This window comes from Siphateles boraxobius, unplaced genomic scaffold (assembly GCF_051911475.1).
Source record: "Siphateles boraxobius isolate OS27281-9 unplaced genomic scaffold, OSU_SipBor_1 77, whole genome shotgun sequence".
Taxonomy (NCBI): Eukaryota; Metazoa; Chordata; class Actinopteri; order Cypriniformes; family Leuciscidae; genus Siphateles; species Siphateles boraxobius.
In genome coordinates this window covers 21,947,501-21,968,305 of record NW_027509205.1, presented here as the reverse complement: position 1 = coordinate 21,968,305, position 20,805 = coordinate 21,947,501, and the positions used below count along the sequence as shown (strand labels likewise).

General features: G+C 37.9%; 2 protein-coding genes across 2 annotated transcripts in view; one reads left to right on the top strand and one right to left on the bottom strand.

Annotated features, from left to right (window-relative positions):
- Window positions 1–3,652, top strand: part of LOC143725517 (polycomb protein SCMH1) — a 45,051-nt gene extending 41,399 nt beyond the window's left edge. The window contains exon 15 of the mRNA XM_077217986.1: window positions 1,260–3,652. Within this exon, the coding sequence (XP_077074101.1) occupies window positions 1,260–1,385 (126 nt within the window). The 3' untranslated portion in view covers window positions 1,386–3,652. The remainder of the gene's footprint in view (window positions 1–1,259) is intronic.
- Window positions 3,540–20,805, bottom strand: part of rai2 (retinoic acid induced 2) — a 23,844-nt gene continuing 6,578 nt past the window's right edge. The window contains exon 2 of the mRNA XM_077217996.1: window positions 3,540–8,516. Within this exon, the coding sequence (XP_077074111.1) occupies window positions 6,743–8,437 (1,695 nt within the window). The 5' untranslated portion in view covers window positions 8,438–8,516 and the 3' untranslated portion in view covers window positions 3,540–6,742. The remainder of the gene's footprint in view (window positions 8,517–20,805) is intronic.

The following is a 20,805-nucleotide window of genomic DNA, read 5'->3' as shown; positions in this document are numbered from 1 at the left end:
TTATATCGGACTGTAAACCAGTCACGTGTAAGGGGGAGAACGGGAACATGCGTCATCTGTGTTTAGACTTCACCGGCTAGATACACACACACACACACACACACTCACACACACACTGTCTGGACAGACTCACCGCTGTGAGAAACCAAGTAACAGCGCTACTAAATCAGCTCGATTTACATTTAAATACTGAGAATGCTTGAATTAAAGTGCCCCGTTTTCAAATATTACCTTTCAAACAGTGTTGGGGAAATTGACTTTTAAAAGTAATGCATTACAACATTGTGTTACTTAGTGACTTTTTATGAAAAGTTATGCGTTACATTACTTTTGCGTTACTTTTTCTCACCTTGGCTGGGCTTGCGTGTTTGTTTTTTAATAACCACAAAAAAGTTCTATTTTTGGCAAATGTTAACACCAAAAGTGAAGTGAATAAGCCTCAGGCTGAAGGAAATGCATATTCACTCCTGTACAGTAGAGGGCGCCGCTCAAACAAACCTTTCAGCTGCTGCTGATTAAAGAACAACAGGAAACAGGAGAAGTTCAACACTCTTATTTCTAAATCTAATCTAAAGTCATTTTTGTTTATTCGTATGGTTGAATTAGATTACTTTAGGTCAGCAGCAAAGACATTGGTTAATAAAGTATATTTGTGTAATTCTGAGATTGCATTTTACTGTTTTTATTCATTTTGAGGAATACTGAATGTTTTCGTGCAAGTGAGATGAGTGTTCAGAATGCATGTTCAGATTTATTCTAGAACTAAAATAACCATCATGTTTACGCATAACACACACACACACACACACACACCTCACTTTATTTCTCTCAACATGAGGACAGGAGATTTGTCAGTCAATAAATGTGAAAAAGTAACTTGGATATTTTGTTGTAAATTGATAAAAGTAATGCGTTACTTTACTAGTTACTTGAAAAGTAATCTGATTACATAACTCAAGTTACTTGTAATGAGTTACCCACAACACTGGTAATGAAGTTGTTTGTCAATGTATAAGGTCTGCAAAAGTTTTAAAGATCAAAGTGCAGATAAATAAAGTGATTGTTATTGGAGAATCGGATCGTGAGGTGCCGGTCCAATGTTGTTTAGACCTCAGCTTTCTTCTTCTTCTGCAGAATTAATAAAGTCATACAGGTCTGTAATGACATTTTTTTAAGTTTTTAAAGGATCAGGTTGGTCACATAAATCGGAAGCTCTTATTGGTTCTGACATCATCAGCGGTAAATGTTTCTCTCTGCAGGAGATCGACGGTAAGGCGCTGATGTTACTGCGCAGCGACATGGTGATGAAGTACATGGGTCTGAAACTGGGACCAGCGCTCAAACTCTGCCATCACATCGAGAGACTCAAGCAGGGGAAGCAGTGAAACACACACACACACACACCAAACACACACACGCTGCTACAGAGGGGGCTGATGGGAAATCACTGTGTGCTGCTCGCTCGTCTCTCCATAAACACACACACACACACACACACACCATCTCTCCTGGACGTTCATGTTCAACCTGAGGAACACTAGTGCCGCTCTCTGGGAACGAACCTCGAACCTCCTCGTCAGGAACCAACAGGAAGTCAGTTCTTACTTCCTGCGATCTCGTCTCCCCAAAGATGCCGAGGCTTTACGGGACGATTATCTCATGGATAACGGCCGTTTTTGAGTCCGATTAATCGCTCTACCTCCCTGTGACGTCCTAAAGTTCAAAAATCTTGCAAGTCTTGTTTGTGTGTTTAGTTGGCGTCAAACAAACACTTCGCATTCGAGTTACACACATCATGTTTTCGCATCTAACGGGAAAAGTTCGCTAAAAATGAAAGTTCTGACATCAAACCCGTGCGATTTTATTTCTTCCGTTGAAAGCAACTACAAAAAAAAGACGTTTTCGTACAGTCAGTGAGTAAATGATGGCAGAATTATTATTATTTTTGACCCTAGCTTGTTTCTGTGGACAGATGAAAAGGGTTTCCTTTCCAAGATATTTGGTCATAAATGAAATTTAAGAGTGTAAATCCACAAAGTTTTCACTTCCACACATCTAAACATGTCAACACAATAATGTAGAATAACATTCTCAAAGTAGTGAATCACACCAGTTACAATATTCAGGCCTAAATTTAAGATTTATGTGATTGAATTGCATATATCATTTCCATCCATTTCGACACTTTTAAACTAATAAACTTAAAGTGATTATATTTTCATATTCTTCAGTCATACATAAACCAAAAACAGGAAAAATTTCTGCACTCCAAAAAAAAAATATTATTAATTATTTTATTCTCTTTAAATAATCACATTTTCAAATTGCATTGAACAGCATATATGTGAAAAATGTATCCAGTTAAAAAGTATAAACATGTTTAAAATTTGTCAGGCTGTGGAACAAGCAATATTTATTTAAGTTCAAATGTATGAGATTAAAACGGCTTGGACATGTTGATGATAAATATGGTTATTGTGTATTTAAAATTGTTATTATTAATGTATGACTGAAAAATACACAGATTTATCAGTTTATGTTAAAGCTGTGTAAGCCAAATGAATGGAAATTGTATATGCAATTCAAATGCATAAATCTTTAATGTATAGCCCATAATAGTTGAAATGCATCAGTGAACAGCACTGATTATAAATGATCGTTATAGTTTTCCGTCTGCTGTATTTTTCTTCTATCGCTTCTTGTTTTCCAGTCCTCCAGGTCTCTTTAAAGAAGTGAAGGACGGGGAAATGGTTCAGTGTCACGAGTATCGACGTTCCAGAGCGTTTTGTTTGACTTGGCGTCAGTTTTGTTACAGAAACTCGATGTTTCTCCGAGGCCTTCACGTCGAGCTCTTATCTTGGGAATGTTCGGGTTGATGTGTGTGTTACGTTAGATGTTCAGACCTGGCATCTACACTTGCTGGAGGACAGTATTCAACAGACACATCACTTCAGCTGTAGGTGTCATTGAACTATGAGAAATATCACTAAAATAGTGGGAATTCGATGTAATGTGAATGCCGGTGTGTTTTACACTGGCCTCCAGTCTTTATCCTGAAGTTTATGTTGATATTTTATCACTTGCATTGATAGATCTGACGTCAATGGTGTATTATGGGTTTAACCATAAAACTCAGCAACAGGAATGTACATTTTGTAGAGAAGAAATATTTTAAGCTAAACGCGTTGTATATGGAGGTGGGAAATGTGACGATACGTTACGTATTGGTTGTTGAATATATCTTGAACTGCCTTCCAGCGCTTTTTACCGGGAGGAAATGTCCATTTTAAAAACTGCCTTGCTTTACTTTGAGACTTCTCAGGTTTTTTTCCATCTTTTGTATCGTAGCATTTCATGTTAGTTGTGAATGTGATTGTTTAGACTATTGTTTCTTTGTTGAACTTTTCATTTTTTTGTAAAAAAAAAAAAAAAAAATCAAATGTATTCGTAACGTTGTGCCATATAGATTAAGCAAATGATTGAATATCAATACTTGTCATGAAATGTTCGAAAACTGAAAAAAAACAAAAGCTTCGCTCTTGATACCAGAGACGTTTTTAATCATGAAATTTTTAAAGCTAATGCATTCGTCACGTACACATTTTCAACATTTTAAATGATACAAATAATAAATAAATAATTTAAAACATCACCAGACTCTCTTTTTTCATTCTTTTACCCAGTCAGTTATTTACAAAAGTTGTTCATGGTAAAAAAACACACAAAAAAAACCATTCAATACTTAAACTTTTTGTATCTATAAAAGAGTTGGAGGGTCATCTGACACATAAATTAATTCACATCATAGAAACAGTCATGGTTTATTCATAAACTTCTGGTATTCATGCTGATGGTGATTGTTTTTTTCTTTCGTGTAGATCTGGGAAGAGTGAAAATATATCACATGCCGGCCGGGAAATGATTTAAGGCTTTACAGTAAAAACATACACACACACACTTCAGTACTGACCGGAAAAAAACAAGGACAGTTCATCAAATGTATTGAATTAATTGTATAAACCAATTCTTGAGTGAACTGTGAAAATGGAGGAAATCTGTCAAGCGGCTATTTTGAGAAAGTTCAATCAGTTCATCATGAAAACCTCTCCTGAACTCAGACGCCTTTCTAACTTTCCTTCTGCAGGAATTTCAATACACAAACACACAAACACGAGTCAGCACATTTCATACTGACATGTCAAAATGAACCCTGGCTCATTATTTCCCTTTTTCCTATTCTTTTTTTTTCTTTGGACTATTCTGAGGGAGTGTCAGGATCTCGTTTCACGGCCTGAAGGAAAGTCTCATCTGAGCCAATCCATTATATTGCTACTTAAATCTTTCATCTGTGACCAAATTAGACTCATCTTGGTTTGGCCGTAGCCCAAGATCAAGATTATTTAGTTGTGGAGATGCTCTTACATTTGGCAGATGTTCTGTCTGCGTTTAAAAGTTACCAGCTAATTATTTTAAATACACACCATATTTTTGGAATGTAACACGTTCGCTATAAAATAATATTTAATTTATTAAGTTCACTCACGTTGTTCAGAAATTTTATTTTGGGTGAATTGTCGAGAGCATGTGCAGGTCATATTGCACCCCAAAATGATCAGAAATAAGCCATTAGATTTTTCTTAAAGAAAATGAAGCCTGTATTTTGCATTGTGGAATTATTTTCATAAACACCAGGCATTTTACCATCCAAATTCACATTATTTAAATGCACAAAAAGTCAGTATTTAAATTGTAAAGTATTTACACGTTGTGACTGGTTTACTAGTACAAAATTTTACAAATTTGTATTTTGTAGTAAATATACACATACATAGACACAATTATAAGAGGGAAAATTAATTTGTCTCAAATAATAATGTCACAATGCAAAAATCTCCAATAAAAAGGTTCTAAAAACAGTTTTTTTCTCTCTATATAGGTATCTTGTTTAAGTTATGACATGCTCATTGGGCTAATTTGTCTGATTCAGTGTTCAGTTTGTGATCTGGTGTCTGTCAACTGTTTTAATAAGTTGATTACTAAACTGGCTGGGATGATCAGAAGGTTAATGAGAGGGTGGAAACCTGCGGTTCGATACACACCCTCACGCTATCAATCAAACTCAAAACCACATCAAAGCTACAATAATACAGATTTTAGTGCCATGAAGCAGAAATCACAATTTATTTTTTTAATAAAATATGAAAAGTAAATGTAGGGTGGCACTTGATTTTATCCATTAGAGAAGAGAGAAAATGAAGTCGGCCCTAATTGTAAATATTACCAGCACACACTTTTGACTGAGACTGAAGGTCGAGAGCATCTCCCCATATTCAAATGTTAATGCTTACTTTTTCAATTTTTCTATTATTGTGGAAAACTGTATTCCAGTAATGTTACTAAGCTTTAAGTGCTGCATTATCTATTATCAAGATTTGCAACAGCAGCTTAAAACAATGACTGAATATCCTTAATGTTAGCCTATTGCTTGTGCAACCTTGCTCACATCACCCAGAAAGACAATAAAAGTCATCTCATCGTCAAACACGTGGAATAACATACACTGATGAATCTTGCACAATGAGACCAGTAACATGTATAGCCTAAAGAATGAAAAAATGACCATGATGCTTGCTAAGGGATTTAGTTTTAAACTCTTGCAGTCCATTTTAGGCAGTTCACCACCCAAAACACTGTAGGTATCGTTATAAACACCATTAAAATCCGTACACTGTTAAAACTTAAACTCTCCTTGTATGTGTGTTCACACAGCTGGCGGACAATAATTTAAAAAATGACTTGGAGTTGAACCCACGGCCATAAAAACAGCATTAATAAGCCATTTCACTCAGATTTGTTGTATTTAGGGACGAACCCCTGATGATTATTTAGTTTTAATTTCATTGGGGGCGGATGGGGGAGGTCCCCCCCGCTCTAATGGTTGCTACTGACAACCATTTCCTCCGATCATCAGACTTAATGAAACTGAAGTCTACGCTTTGCCAAGTCATTATCAGGCTGCCATGCTAACTGCTTACCCCTCCTGTTCTTCAAAGAGGATCCTCCGCTCCAATGCCCCACTGATTAATACGGTGATTAGGGAAGCAAAAGGTCACGGTTCCCCTTCTACAGTTCATTAGGACCAAAAATGGGAAACGTCTTGCACTCCAAGTGTAAACAGCGACGGGAGAACAAGAGTTCGTCAAAAAAAGCATATTAGCAAGAGGAGAATTTGTCAGCAACACTACATGATGTGTTTCTCGCTGACAGCTGGCCAGGTTTCAAAACGGATCTCATGCATATAAATGGCAATGCAGATTAAGTGTGATGAATCATTCATGAGGTTGTGTGACCAAAATCAAAATGCATAGGAAGGGAAATGATTCTGGCATTAATGCTGCAAATGCTAAAGAATATCAGTAGTAGTGCAGTTTGGCCTGTTCAGATTGGTTCTTTTACTTGGAGCATTATCCTGTTGACTTCAGATGAATGCTTTATAATGAATGGATTAAATGCCATACGTCAGGCCAGAGGCAGCCTGCATCAGTCTAAATCATATGGACAGCTTGGAAAACAAGCTTTAGGCCTTTTTTCTGCCAGGAATGCATTCAGCATCATCATACCCTGGTTAAATTTCTCAGACCAATTATTTTCACAGTAGCTACTTCTCTAGCTACACCTCAGTAGCTGTTTCTTTACCCATGTCCTTGGTTTTCTCTTCTCACTCTGAAAGCAAGAGCATGTGTTATTTTCTGGGTAGAAACGCTGCCAGTCGCTGCTTCTTTATTGGGAGTATATGAATCTCCTGGGAGCTCACTTTCTTCAGTTTGATACCTCTGTTTTTGGAGATCTTTTTGAGCGGGTCACTTGATTCTCCTCGCTGATCCCCCGGGATCCTGGGCAGTGTTGCGAATCCCCCCTGACTTGAGTCACGTTTTATGGAAAAGTTCTTAGTAGAAACGCCTGACAATCCTTTTAGCTTGCTGCAGAATATGGCAGGCATGGCGTCTTTGACCGACACAATGACTTTGGCAGTCTGCGACGTGCTGACGATCTCGATGTTTCCGCTTCCGGTGAGCGCAGAGTTATGTACAGCTTCAGCCATAGCGCTACCATGACCGCTATCCACAACCCACTTGTGCTGTCTGCTGAACTCTAGAGATGCTAAACCACTCAGCAACTTGGTATCTAGCTTCGGCGTGCAATCTACCGGTCGAAGAACCCCAAGAGCCAGAGCCCCACTGTTAACATCGCCCCCAATGTGACACAATCTCTCTCGCTCTGGAGCCAATGGCCCATACGTGCTACAAGACTTGATGCATGTCTTTCTTATACTAGGTACAGACAAATCAAGTACACTGTCTTGCTGAAACGCTTGGATCCCTTGTGGAATATCAACATGCGTTGACAGTTGAGGCGCCCTTATGGATAAGTCTAGCACTTCTCCGTCTGTCGCTACAGGGGACGAGCAAGAGGGAAAAGGTCGCTGGACTAGTGCCATTTCCCTGTTGGTTAATGTCAAATGAGGGGAGATGTCACTGGGTGACGTCTGTGTGCTTTTGCTCGAAGTATAAGCCGGTTTAGGGGAGTCTACCTCAATCTTTGAGTCCTTGCACATTGAGACCGGCACTGGGATTGGCACTGGGATTGGAAGAGGCACTGGAAGTGGGATCACGACAGGATAGGGCACGAGGAGGGTGGCTGGAGGCACCAGAGAGGCTAGTGGAGAAATGTAGGGGTGTGTAAGAGGCGGAGGAGAAAGAAACGCAGACGCGAGGTCTACTTGCGGGGAAGACGCTTGGTGACAACCGGGCGAAGAGTTCCCTTGGCCAGGGAAGAGGTCCTGCAAGATTGCTGCAAAGTTAGGGTTCTGAAGAAGAGTCAGTAGACTAGTATCCAACACTGGATTTGAGCCTTTCTGGTCAAGGACTGGAGGTGGTCCGAGAGCAAGGGAAGGGTTCTGGCACAGTATGTTGTTCTGTAGAGGGAGAGGACAAGTTGCTGTTTGTTGAAGTAATTGAGGATTCAAATGTTGGAGGACTTGTTGTTCCAAGACCAGAGGTAGGGATACAGGCCCTTGACTAGTCATTAGATATGAAGTTGTCCCTGATTGTCCAACTTGAGAGGCAGCTGGACCAGCAAGGATGGGCAACATCATTGGACTCTCTCCCAAGCAGATTGGTTGAAGCACAGTTGTAGCAACCTTTAGGGCAACACCATTGGGAGACTCAGCAACCGGGGTCACGACTGGGGTGCCTTGTATTGTTAGCAGGGGTGATAGGGATCGTTTTGTGATGGTTGGAGAACTGACATTCCATGTCTCGGTTGTAATAATTGGAGTGGCTTCTCCTTCGAGTTTCCCAACTGCATCAGTGTTGGTGGCCTCCTCCTGGGGGTTCGCCATGTCTACGGCTACAGAATCTTTGTACGGCTCTTCCATTGCGTCTTGATTATGTAAATCTCTTTCAGGTGCTGTAAGTAGCAGATTTCATGGTTTTCTTCAGTTGGAAGGAGAAACCCTAGAATCAAATGGGAAAATGGGATTAGCAGTTGGCGACAAATGTATCGATAACACTTTACAATAAGGTTAATTGGTTAACCTAAGTTAATGTATTAACTAACACGAACTAACAATAAGCAATACATTTGTTACAGTATTTATTAATCTTTGTCAGTGTTAGTTAATAAAAATCCAGCTGTTCATTGTTTGTTCGTGTTACTTCACAGTGCATTAACTAATATAACGTATATTTACTAACTGTACTTTGGAATGTGTTGCCATTATCTTTAAAATCCTCATCAAGCATGGATACTTTTAAAAAGGACTTAAAGACTTATTTATTTTACCAAGCTTTTGGCGTTTAATAAGGTCTGAGAACTGTGAGTGATTGGTTGTATGATTTTCTTGGTGTTGTGTTTTGATGTTATTTTATGTTTCTATGTATTTTAGAGTTATTTACCATTTATGGACAGCACTTTGGTCCATTCTAATGGTTTTGAAAGTGCTTTATAAATAACAGTTGAGTTGAGAATACAACATATTAGTAAATGTTGAAATTTAATAATGCTGAAGAAGTATTGTTCATTCTTAACTAAGGTTAACCAATGAACCTTATTGTAAAGGGTAACCAATGTATCGTTGTAAACCACAATAGTCAACATAGCAATTGTTGGTAAACCTTTTTAATCTGTTATATCCTTACCTGTCCTCTACAACTTAATACCCAAAGCTAACAAGGCACCAAAGAGGCATTGTTTCCTTTCCAGCTAAAAGTTCAGCCATCTGTTTTTGTCTACAAAGAGCTTTAAGCTTTCAGAATGATGTCATGACACGAGAGTGGAATCACAGACACAAATACAAAATTATGGCAGACACCAGAGGAGAGTTTACAAAGACTGAGAACCTTTCGCACAGACAGATGGCTTTGCTGGCCTTGTAGGAGGGCAAAGAGAGCACGGGGGAGGATTTGATGAAATTACGTCACAGAGTGCCTGGGTTTATTTGTTTATGAGCCAGCGTTAGTGTGGAGTTTATTACACAAAATGCTGCCAAGACTACGAAGTGAACCTCCTTCTGGCAAACACAGAGAGAGCGAAAGAACGCTAGAGAGACGGAAAGAAGGAAATAAAGAGTACCTTGAAGAAAATAGGGGAGAAATGGGAAAAAAATGAAATGAGGAAGGTGAGGGAAAGAGAAAAGGAACGTGTAAGGGAAAAGAGATCAAGGAATGCAGGGAGAATCTTTTTTAAAGCAGCATATTTTTGGTCTACGCTAAGTACCCATTAAGCATTGCAACATTTTTCTAATGCTAACAGGATGACCTGAACACATGCATCAACCACAAATAACACTAAAACCAACTTTTGCAGTTCTGTTTTCACTACCAAAACCATTTCATCAACATTTACCGGCACTGTTTCCAAGATTATATAAGAGAGCCACAATGTGGCAACAATTTTTCCACCATTAAACCATTCAAAAATATAAATGCAATGCTGATGGAGGCTAAAGGCAGACTCATGCTAGCGCACAAGAACTGCCTTATCTGCGTTTTTTCAGGCGAGCTGCGAAACAAAAGAATACTGCCAACTGATTTAGGACCAACTGTGTCCCAGGGTGAATTTCAGAACCACTTCTGTGAATTTCCATTGCCAAACAGACAGAAAGAACAGTGGAAAAAGTCAGATAAGGAAGCAGACGACCTCGACACATCTGCTCCTCTCCGATTACTCCGGGACAGTGCTTCTCCCCGACCTTAAATCAACCCTCAATTGTTGAGTCCTGCTGTTTGGAAAAACTGATCCAAGATCATACCATGAGACTTCTAAACTGCCTTGCATTATTTTGTGTCTCAAACTATATTCTGAAGCATATTTTCTGAGTGCTCTATATGTATGGGATACCTATTACAATTCAATGCACTTGACCTTCCATCAAAATGAAAATGAAAAATAACAGTCTTTGTAGATTACATATAAGTGTGGTTAAGTGGACCCGCCGGAAATGATCACTTCATACAGGTCTTGTGTGTTGTAGAGATATGTATCTTTGACGACTTTTACATTATTTTGTGTATATTTGAACCTCTTCAGACGTCATGCTTGATTTTCATAAACTTTAATTGGTTTTCTAATAAGGCATACACTTAAAGCATGAGGTCTGAAGAGCATAAAATAAACACAAAATTATGTAAAGTTGTCAAAGACACATATCTCTACAAAACACAAGACCAGTTTGAAGTGATCATTTCCAGCTGGTCTTATATAACCTAGACTTTCAAATGTTAAATTTGACTCAAAGTTTGCAATTAATTATATACATTTGTTTGTACAGTACCGGTCAAAAGTGTATTTGATAGATTTGGTCCTCTTCAGACCTCATGCTCGAAGTGTATACCTTATTAAAAAAACAATTAAAGTTTTCGAAAAAATAAGTAAATTGACATTAGTCTTAGTTTCCGTATTCTCCTCGCCAAAGGCGCTAAGTTACGTAACTTGGCTAGAAACAGTGTGTTTTGTTGAAGTCTTTTGGAAAACAAGCACATGCTTCAAATGCTACCCAATTACAGTCTATGAGAGGAACAGCCAAAAACTTGGAAATAAATCCTGAGCTGGGATAAAAGTCGATAAATTACAATCTACCATTGGAAAGCCAACAAGGTGTATCGCCAAACCCTCTGTATGATTTGTTTCTGAGATACTGTGTTCCAGATGGGCTTTCTGTGGGCCGACGGATTCCGGCAGTGTGAGACGGTTAATGCAAACAGCATTACAGAAGCACAAGTGTGTGTGTGTGTGTGTGTTCTCAGCAGCAGGTGAGATCGGATAGATCTCTACACTAAATCAGCTAAAAACATTAAAGTAACCTAAGAATACAGATAAAAGAGACACCATCTGCTGTTGCGGCATCTCAAAGGTCACGCAACAACAAAACCTTGGAAAATTGCTCTCATGTGATTGTAGATTCAGTTTCCTGAGCCGTTAAAGTTAAATTAAGTAGGACTATGCTGTTGTGATGCAATAAACAATAAAAATGAGAAAACTATCAAGAAATGTCTGGGTTAAACTTCACCCCAAAATAAAACAATAAAAAAAGAATATTATTATCATTGCAATTTAATATGCACTAAACATATTTCCCTTTTAAACATAACCTGGATAAAATACCACAAGCAAGATGTCTTAATGAATATTTTAGGATATGACTAAGTTTATCTGTCAGTACAAAAGCCCGTGGCTGGCAAACGATAAAGCAAAGAAGGCAGAAACAGATGTGAAACTTTAAATTGCAATGAGTGTGTTTACTGGAAGTGTTTCGTACAGATCAAGTGAATTTTAAAGCTTTGATACCGGTCTGATCTGGAATGTGATGATTAACACCGTCTAGACGAGAAGCATTGAATGTTCACGGACAGACAGATCTGCTATGAGCTCGAGGTTAGTCTATATAAATAAAATCCTATTTGGGCATTAACTGGCATAAAACTCGCTTTAAATTAATTCGTTTTGTGTAATTTTTGTTAAATGTTTACCATATGTATTAGAAGTAATAATGAGAATATTAAAAAAAACATATCAGTTTAACTATTTTGGCTTTGTTTAAAGTATCGCAAGTAACCGAATCGTAAAATGAGTGCACTGTTACGCCCATAATAAATAAACAAACAAATAAAGTAACATCGGTATTATTTGTAGCCTAATACTTTATATATAAACTAGTGGTGGGCCGTTATCGGCGTTAACGTGCTGCGTTAACCTGAGACTCTTATCGGGCGATAAAAAAAATATCGCCGTTAATCTATTCTAAAAATGGGTTGGGATCATAAAATAGCTTTTTCGAATATCGTTTTATTTTCGCGCAAATCGCGCAGCAGGGTATTTTCCTGTCAGGGACACAAGGTATATATCTTTTTTCTGGGCATGAGCGATGCTCAATTTACAAATGAATCACTCTTTTGGGTCGATTCTGTTCAAAGACTTCATCAAACAAGTTGGCAGATCTGTCTAAATCGATTCGCGAATCAGTTCTGTTCAGTTCCTCACGCACTGAATCGTCTGAACTCTGAAGCGCGTTCAATCACACTCGACACGGAGTCGTAACAGGAAGATTTAAGAACATCAAGAGCTACAGTTTAGTCTAGTGAAAGCAAATCTGCAAATGCATCATATTTTTGCCAGCGATGAAGATATTTATTAGTTGAACATCTTCGTAAGCTGTCTGTGAATGAATGATTCCACAGGACGATACATTCGATTTCATTTCATTCAGGTAATACATTTTACAACCAAACAGATTATTACGCCACGATAGCACTCCTAAAAAGTATGACATTATCCGTTTGACATATACATTAATTTATAGGCTACAAAATAAATAAGCTACCATTGTGTACAGTTTATGAAATGAACACCCGCCATCCCGCGGTAATGTGTGTATTGCGCAGGGGCATAGTCACACGAATAGTTTACATTGATTGAAACTAATTTGTTTAAAAAGGAGGAGGCTATTGCCGGTAAAGGCAGGTTCACATAAAATCATATGACATAGCCTATGACATTATTTTTTGATCTAACGAGCATCTGGTTTGGCTATGCAAAAACGGGCTGTAGCTACGTCGTGCTTATTTTTTCTTCTTCTTCCAATTAGCCTACTATGTTAAAAAAAACGACGAAAACATGTTACTTGTTCAATTAATAAAGTTTGTTTGATGAGAAATCGCTAAAGATGAAATTGGCCTCCCTTTCTGTCATTGTAATTGTGCGTTTTATTGATTTATTTTATTTTATTATTTTTTTTGACCGATATTCGACTTTTGCTCCTCTATTGTCGAATGGAATTTTTGGCAGAAATTCACATCCCTACGCGAGGCGAACTATTCTCAAAGACTTACTTTTAGTCATTATTTGGGTAGCACACATATTCTGAATGCCTTCGGCAGAATTCAAATGAGCCATTTTAATCTAGAATAATCTAGATTAATTCCAAGATTCCAGTGAGATTAATCTAGATTAAAAAAATTAATCTATGCCCACCTCTAATATAAACATTATATTTGTATATAATTATATATATATATATACATTTTCTTTAAAGGGGTGGTTGATTGCGATTTCACTTTTCATTTCAAATAGTGTGTAATGTTGCTGTTGGTGCATGAACAGTATCTGCAAAGTTGCTGCGCTGAAAGTTCAATGTAAGCTCAAGGAAGTTTAATGCCTACAAAAACGACTCGAATGGGACTACAACGAGATACTCCCGGGTTTTATACGTAACTAACCCATAATCAACCCTCCCTCCGGATTATGCAAAAAAGGGGGCATGGCCATATTTCTGCGGCTTTGTCGAAGAGGAAGAGTTATAGTGGAGAGCAGTAGCCATGCCGTCGAAAGTGTGTTATTTTCACCCAGCTGTCAGGTCTTCTGTGTTCGGGCTTCCTACGGACGCTGTAGTTCGTCAACAATGGCTACAATTTATGTTTGATTATGTTCCTGAAAATTACAATCGTAATTTAGCTCTTAGTGCTGCGCATTTTACGGAAGACAGCTTCCAGAATCTCCACGAATTCAATGCCGGATTCAACAAGAAACTGTCACTAAAACATGAAGCAGTTCCAACTTTAAAACCAGAGACAGCAGTTGTTGGGCCACAGCCAGTAAGTAAGACGTAAGACTTAATCATTTTAAATGTATTTGCATGTATAATTTCAGACGTAATGTTTTAGTTTTATCAAGGACATAAACAAATGCCAGTGCTGGCTTTAGTAGCCACTTAGTTATGCTATTTCGTGTGTCTATGACAAACGCATACAAACATTTTGGACCTGAATTTGTAATTATGTACTAATTTTGTAAATGTATTTTCCATGTATACTTTATGATGTAATTTTTCCATTTGATCAAGAACGTAAACCAATGCCAACGCTGTTTTTTCAAGTAGCCAGTTAGTTTGATGCTATTTTGTGTGTGTAAGACAAACGATACACCGAGTAAACTAAGTTTTGTGAATAGATAAACGGTTGTTCATTATATCGATAAAACAATAACTTTAAAAAACGGTATTACTCAGTCATTTAATCAGTTATATTAAACATTTAATCAGGAGAAACCGTATCTCAAAAGCTATAAGCAGCAGTAGCATTTTCAAGTAACAGCGTATCGAAATTCTTATATAATAATAGTAGAATAGAATAATAATAATACAAAAATGTACCATTCAGAAACGTTTTGTAAGAGCCGTGTTTGGGGAGGTTCTGCTTGACTCTCTTCTTTGCCTCTTTCTGGGTCTGATTTGGCTCAAACTGATACGCAGTATTGACACCATTATTTACATTTGACCGGAGCACATGCAGCTTTCGCCTGTCAAGGTAATGGGCTTGAAGTTTCCGGACTACGTGCGCTACACAGTTTAGCCAATTACAAGACTCCGGCCCAACTAACCAATCTGAGCCCATTGCCTGTTTCTGAGGGAGTGGTTTCATAGAATCAGGAAGTCAACCGGTCGTTCAAATGACAGAGGAGAAAGCGGCTTACAACAAAGGTGAAATTTATGAAAAATAAGGCTTAAAAAAAACAAAATACACGAAGACGTTATATTGCACCCCATAAACACAGTCATGCAAAGAGAAAAAGCAGTAAACCACCCCTTTAATATAATATTTATTAAATCAATAATAAATATGTATGCATAAATAAATACATAAATAAGTATACATATTTGTAAATAAATAACATTTTATATATTTTTTTTAATATATCAAATAATAATAAAGTGGTCACAATCCCACAGGCTCTTGATTGACCTCCATTGACTGAAATGGGACACAGTGTAAGACACTGGAATCACTGGTGCTTCAGTTTGCTGCTGACTTGATATGATAACATGTTTTCATCAAGAGGAATCTATCCTGGAGTTCATCTATCAAATAATAGAAGACAAATCCCCGGGCAACTACAACTGGAAAATGGAACAGATGGAACAATTTAGCAACAATCTTCTATTCCATCCACAGGCCGCTGTTGTCATGCCAACCACAGGCCTAATAAATCAATCTCCGGTGTTTCCCCCCAGAAATGATCCTCGAATCCGCCATCATCCAGATCTCACACACACCACAGTCGTCTTATCTCAGCGCCGCTGATCTGATAATGATATTAGCCGAGTTATGTTTCCACTAGCTTAACAAGTCTCTTGGCAATAGGAAGCTAGTCTACATTGCAGAATGAATGTTCAGTTAGACATCAAACTATCCGTGCAAATCTGTTTTTTACACCCGATTTCTGTTGTAGACTCAATTTTGACTGACAACAGACTTCAGTTTGAGTGGCCCACCAAAAATGTATTTACATTACAAAAATGTAAATGTATTGGCCCACCAAAATGTATTATGCAACCGCCTGGTTGCTCGGGCGGTTGCATAAACTTGGGATGCACGATATCTTGGCCACCATATCGGTATCGACCGATATATGTTCCTTTTTAATGTTGCCGTTTCCGGTCTGATAAGAAAAATTGGCTGATGTATTAAAGGCGATAAATCATGGATACAGCGGAGACCCTTCAGATGCGAACTGTTTACCATGTTTTGAATTGCTTAAAATATGATTGAAATCACTTCAGAAAGGAAAATACAGTAAAATGCAACAGTTAAGACTCATAAAGGCTACATAAAATTATCAAGAGAACATTACAATTGTGTTTGGGACATGGCTTTTAATGGTGAAACTTTTATTTTTGTTATCAGGCTCTCAAAAATGATGGGTTTAGATTTATCGGCAGAAAACCGATATATTGGCTGATAAATCTAAATCCAAAATTTGATACAATTTTTGAGAGGCTGATTACAAAAACAAAAGACTCAACATGAAAATCCATGTTTAAACCACATCATGGTCAACAGTGTGTATCTGAAGTGTCTCAGCTGAAGGAAATAATACATTATTTATCGGCTTTAATATATCGGTCAAAGTTTTCGGGCCGATAACGATAACATTAAAAATGAACCGATATCGGCCGATACCGATATGGTGCTGATATATTGTGCATCCCTAATCCAAAATTACATCAAATCAAAGTTTGTACTCTTTCGCAGCTGGATGATTTGGTTCGTGGCTTATTATAACACTTTAAAGACTGAAAAGATGAGTGGGAAAAATACCTCCAGTACTAAGGCAGCTGAAGAAGTAATAATGATGCTTGGCTGAGCGATCAGATTAACCTTTTGAAAGCCAAACCCTTTCTTTGGTTGATACTGATTAAGTCCACACAAAGATCCATAAAGTGTCCGGTGTAACTCCCTTTGTCATCGCTCCAGTGGGGTCTTCCCGTAATAACACAGCATCCATGTGTGACGTGTTCAGCCGTCTCATGCCCGGGGGATTATGGGTTGTAAAGTGTTTCAGCGAGGCTGAAGAACGTATAGGCAGTATTGCCTCTGGGTGACTCTTACATCGCAGATCTACAGCACATGTGGTACATCCAACACCTCTCAAACACATTCGCAGAAGACAATAAGAGCAGTGTGTGGTGAGCACTTAATGCCTACTGACAATCATCTCTGTACAAAGTCTCCTCTCATTTAAAAGCAACAGAACAAAATCTACCAACAGATTTGACTAGGATTCCCCAAGCGGCAACCTTCCGGTCTCTCTTGAACCCAACACGGAAGTGACTTAAACTGCAATTCATCGACTGGCCACTAGAGACGGGCTGCAAAAGAGAGTCAGTCCCATAGACCTCCATGTTAAAATGCCCAACTTTACAGCAGAAAAAATAATGTTTATAGCCTGGTACAAAAAGTGGTTTTGGTCTATATGGCTAGTTTTGCCCTTCATGTAGACTATGAGGGGGTGTTTTTTTTTATTAATCATCCGTTTAAATTATATTAAGCCTTAACGTTCTGCATAATTAAGGGCGTGGCCACTTGAGTGACAGGTGGATTGCCACTGAGGTCACGACTAGCTCCACACACTCCAAATGCTCTTCAGAAACACTACGTGTGACGTCACACACACTATGTCTATTGTTTTATTCAGTCTATGGGATTCCAACAGTCATGATTGATCTGATATTTTTTAAAACCATTTAAATGTGTTTTTTGTTGTTTCAATGGAGGACAGAATATGGAAACTATAGTACCTTAAGCACACACAATTTAATTAAATGGTGTTTACACAAAGACCTGACCCCAGGTCAGCTATTCAGAACAGGCACTACAGCAACAAAGCTTTGCTGCGTCATGTTAAGGTGTTTTTCTTCTCTGTAACTGACATGTTCAAGTCAAGTCACATTTATTTATACAGTGCTTTTTACAATACAGAGTGTTTCAAAGCAGCTTTACAGAGATAACAGGAAAATAATGCAACAAAGTTTTTGTTTCTAGAAGAAAATAGAGTCACAGTCCAGCTTAAGTAAGTTCAGTGATGGTTTATTTTGTTGTAAAAAAGTTATTAATTTAGTTATATATATGAATATAGACACTCTGGAGTAAACTGTGATGTCATCGTCCAGCTCAGTTCAGTTCTTATATAATGGTGTCAATGCAGGAGATAAATAATATTGATGAATATTAAATTAAATCTCCCCAACTAAGCAAGTCAAAAGCCAAAAATGGCCGAAAAAAACAAAAACAATCTCCAGTGTGTAATATTTGAATCTAGAAGCAGATGCTGCTGGACGTCCTGTAGATTGCAAACACTGTCAGTCTTTAATGGTTCTACATCAGCGCTGTAATCGCCTTGGTTAAACTGGACCCGCACACCCGCTGGTTCTGCTTCTGGGTCAGCGCTGCACGTGTGGATCTTATCAGTGCATGAATGGTGTGTTTGTGTCCGCACGGCCCGAGACAGACAGACGCGAGAGGAAGATTACAGAGACCAGAGGGTGGACAAAGCCACTCACTTCTTTCCACAGTAAAATGAAGCCAAGATATCCCACAAATAACCGATAAGATCTTGCACCGGTTACGTCATTTGGAGGCCGAGTCTGTGCCGTAGTGATCGTGAGGTGGAGCCGCAGGATCAACTTGTTAGTTTTATCATATTCAGGCAAACTTGTCCTGTTTTTGTTTAGTCTAGTTTTAGTCACTAGAAACGTTCACATTTTCATCATGCTGCATAGTGTTTAAATTGATAATCTGAATAATTTTACTCAAAATTGTAATTGCTAAAATAATTTATTTTTACACTTCATCAGAATTATTGCACTTTCACCTATAAGCACAAATTTAGATAATGCTGACTCATACGCATGATTTATTTGACCTCATCTAGTTTCCTAGTTTATTATAGGCTTTTTGTCATACTGGTAAAACAAGAAACTTCTCTAAAACATTTTTAATTACTCATAATCCAATAATTCCGAACTACATTAATGTTTTTCTATTAAAACAACAGCAAAAAAAAGGACTTTGTATTGTCACACAGAGGTTGCATACGTGCATTTATTCCACAGCCACAGTTGTAAATATAGTTGAGATTCATGTTTATATTTATGACAGTTCATAACTGAGACGGTTTGATGGCAGTAAACAGCACAAGAGGCTCGTGAAGGAACACACACCGGCTGAATGACACTTCCATTTAAAATCCCCCTGTGGTGAAAATCAAGCTTTTAATGTTGTTTATGTGGAGTTTTTAATATGCTTTAAGACAAACCATGTGTGTCGCTGGTGTTTCTGACGTCACAAACTTCCTTGTAACCAATCAGATCAACGTGTGATCGTCAACGAGTGGATCTCTGAGCTGAGTGAGTGAGTGAGTGGAGGCGGGGCTCATTTGCATATTGATAGACCCGAGTATACTAAATGAGGCAAGGGTGTCGAATTGCATTCAAGCTACTTTAAGGCATGAAGAATTTTTTTTCAAGGAAAAAACGGATAAATATGTCATTTTGGAAACATTTTGTGAGACTTGGATTTGTTTTGTGTTTTTATAAAAAACTGCTACAAATAAAATTAACAATATGAAAGAAAAATATGTCATTTTGGGGATCAAAGATGAGTTTTAAGGGATCAAATTATTGACTACAGGGGGACTTTAAGCAAAAAATCTCAAATGGAGATTGATAAACTGCAGCTTGCTTGTTTTTCCCCTCTTTATTCAACTAAAACAGAGATTTTGATAAAGTTTTGATTTAACTACATTTTAGTCTCAGCTTATTTCGTCAACGATATTGCATGTTGATTATAGTCACAGTTCTCGTTTAATGACGTGTCGTCTCGTCTTAGACATGGAAAAAGGTTGTCAACGAACAATGTTCGTCATAGATTTCGTCAATGAAATTGACACTAGTCCTGCCCACAAATAATTAAAAACTAAAATCAAACCAACTGGAAAAAAATTAACACTTGAACAAATGTCAGATAAGAATTAACAAAAATGACAAACCATCTTCGTAAAAAAAATATTCGAAGCATAATTGGATTTTTTAGTTTACAAGAAAAGGGGGAGGTTTATGAACTATACTGCAGCCAGCCACCAGGGGGCGATCAAAATGTTTCGTCTTCACTTTAAGACATTTGATCTACACAAACACACACACACACAGTCGTAAAGAGGCGGTAGATGAAGTTTCGCTGATCTGAAGAGTGACATCACTTGTGTTGATGCCGAAGACCGATACTGAAAACAATTGCTTTTATCGGCCGATACCGATTATTGGTCTCTAAACTCTCATTTAAATGTTTAAAGGGGGGGTTTACTGCTTTTTTCCTTTGCATGACTGTGTTTATGGGGTGCAATATAACATGTCTTCGTGTATTTTAGTTTTTTTAAAGCCTTATTTTTCATAAATTTCACCTTTGTTGTAAGCCGCTTTCTCCTCTGTCATTTGAACGACCGGTTGACTTCCTGATTCTATGAAACCACTCCCTCAGAAACAGGCAATGGGCTCAGATTGGTTAGTTGGGCCGGAGTGTTGTAATTGGCTAAACTGCGTAGCGCACGTAGTCCGGAAACTTCACGCCCATTACCTTTACAGGCGAAAGCTGCATGTGCTCCGGTCTAAAGTAAATAATGGTGATGAAATGAAAATGCTACTGCTGCTTGTTAGATACGGTTTTCTCCTGATTAAATATTTAATATAACTGAATAAATGACTGAGTAATACCGTTTTTTAAAGTTATTGTTTCGTCGATAACAACCGTTTATCTATTCACAAAACTTAGTTTACTCGGTGTATCGTTTTCTTTAGGTGTACATGTGGCAACTGTGTTAAAATGTTGCCACAGCAACATTACACACTATGTAAAATGAAAAAAGTGAAATCGCAATCAACCACCACCTTAAAAAATGTTTAATGTTTAAAAAAAT